Source organism: Arabidopsis lyrata, assembly GCF_000004255.2.
Source record: "Arabidopsis lyrata subsp. lyrata unplaced genomic scaffold ARALYscaffold_975, whole genome shotgun sequence".
Lineage (NCBI taxonomy): Eukaryota > Viridiplantae > Streptophyta > Magnoliopsida > Brassicales > Brassicaceae > Arabidopsis > Arabidopsis lyrata.
Window position 1 is genome coordinate 2,386 of NW_003301947.1, and position 1,183 is coordinate 3,568.

The window sequence follows — 1,183 nt, forward strand, 5'->3', positions numbered from 1 at the left end:
ACCACTACTCACAGGTAACACCATCAGATCGAACGACTTCTCTGCAACTTCATCAAGAAGCACTTCTGCTACTAGCTTAGCTTTGCGAGATCCTACAACTTCCAAACTGTTACCAACTGCAGCAATCACTACGTTTGCTTTTGCCCGTCTCAGGATATCTACAAGCGCAATGGCTTCAATTTCCTCTGACTCCTCTGCAATGGGTACGAGAATCTGAAAAGGGAAAGCATTATCTTTCTGACACATAAACGACTATTGATCAAGAAAGACAAAAGCTTTACAACACAGCATGTTCCTAGGAATCCGTATAATGATCAAACAAAGACTGTCTTGGCAAAATGTTAAAGGACCAAGTGGAGAGGCCATTGAACATTTACCTGTGGTGTATCTTCGAATGACCAGGTCGTTTGGTTAAGCTCAGTAAAAGTAAACTCCTCACCAGGGTTGGGACGAAGCAGCTGATTGCAAAAGGAGAACTAGTAAGTCTAAGAGGATGTGACATTAACACGTACAACAGCTGTTGATAAAAGAGGCAAGAGACAAAAACATACCAAGATACTAGAGACTTCATCAGCTTTCTCTTTCCCAAACAACTGCTCTATAAGCGTGACGGAGAATTCAATGGTGGTTCCTGGTCCACGACTAGTCACTATTCTTCCATCTATTTGCACTCTTGACTCAACAGCAGTGGCACAAGTAGCTGCAAGTTTCTCCATAAAAACAGGGTAACCCGTTGCCTGCAAGAAACCCCATGTAATAACCAGCATTAGATAAGAACTGAAAAGAAGATAAATAAACAAGAACAGATCACTTCTGACTTACTTTTTTGCCTTCTAGTAGACCCCAAGTACCAAGAGCCAACGCAGGAGCACAACAGATAGCTGCGTTAAGTCGTCCATCAGAGTCTTGTTTCTTAACCATGTTCTCTAAAGGTTTACAGTTTTTAAGAGTCTCGCCACCGGGAAGCCCTCCCTTTTACCAATCACATAATCAAAAAGTATATCAGTAACACAATTATGAAATCTTTAAGAAACAAGGATCTATGAAGTTGTTTCAGAGAACAAAAGTTACAACACATACATCTAAAAACCCACGTTTTTTGTACTAACTATCAACATCACTTTTGAAACTAAGTTAATTGTAGCTAACTGATAATTGATCGATCCGCTTCTTGGTTGTCCTT

General features: G+C 40.4%; 1 protein-coding gene across 1 annotated transcript in view; it reads right to left on the reverse strand.

The window, feature by feature from the left end:
* The window catches only part of LOC110230982 (protein DJ-1 homolog A-like), a 1,454-nt gene extending 458 nt beyond the window's left edge, over positions 1 to 996 (reverse strand). Inside the window, exons 1-4 of the mRNA XM_021035700.1 lie at positions 823 to 996; positions 552 to 737; positions 378 to 458; positions 1 to 213 (exon numbers count right to left, since the gene is read on the reverse strand). The exon at positions 1 to 213 is cut by the window's left edge and continues 458 nt beyond it. Coding sequence (XP_020891359.1) covers positions 1 to 213; positions 378 to 458; positions 552 to 737; positions 823 to 921 — 579 coding nt within the window. The 5' untranslated portion in view covers positions 922 to 996. The remainder of the gene's footprint in view (positions 214 to 377; positions 459 to 551; positions 738 to 822) is intronic.
* Between the last annotated feature and the right edge of the window lie 187 nt (positions 997 to 1,183).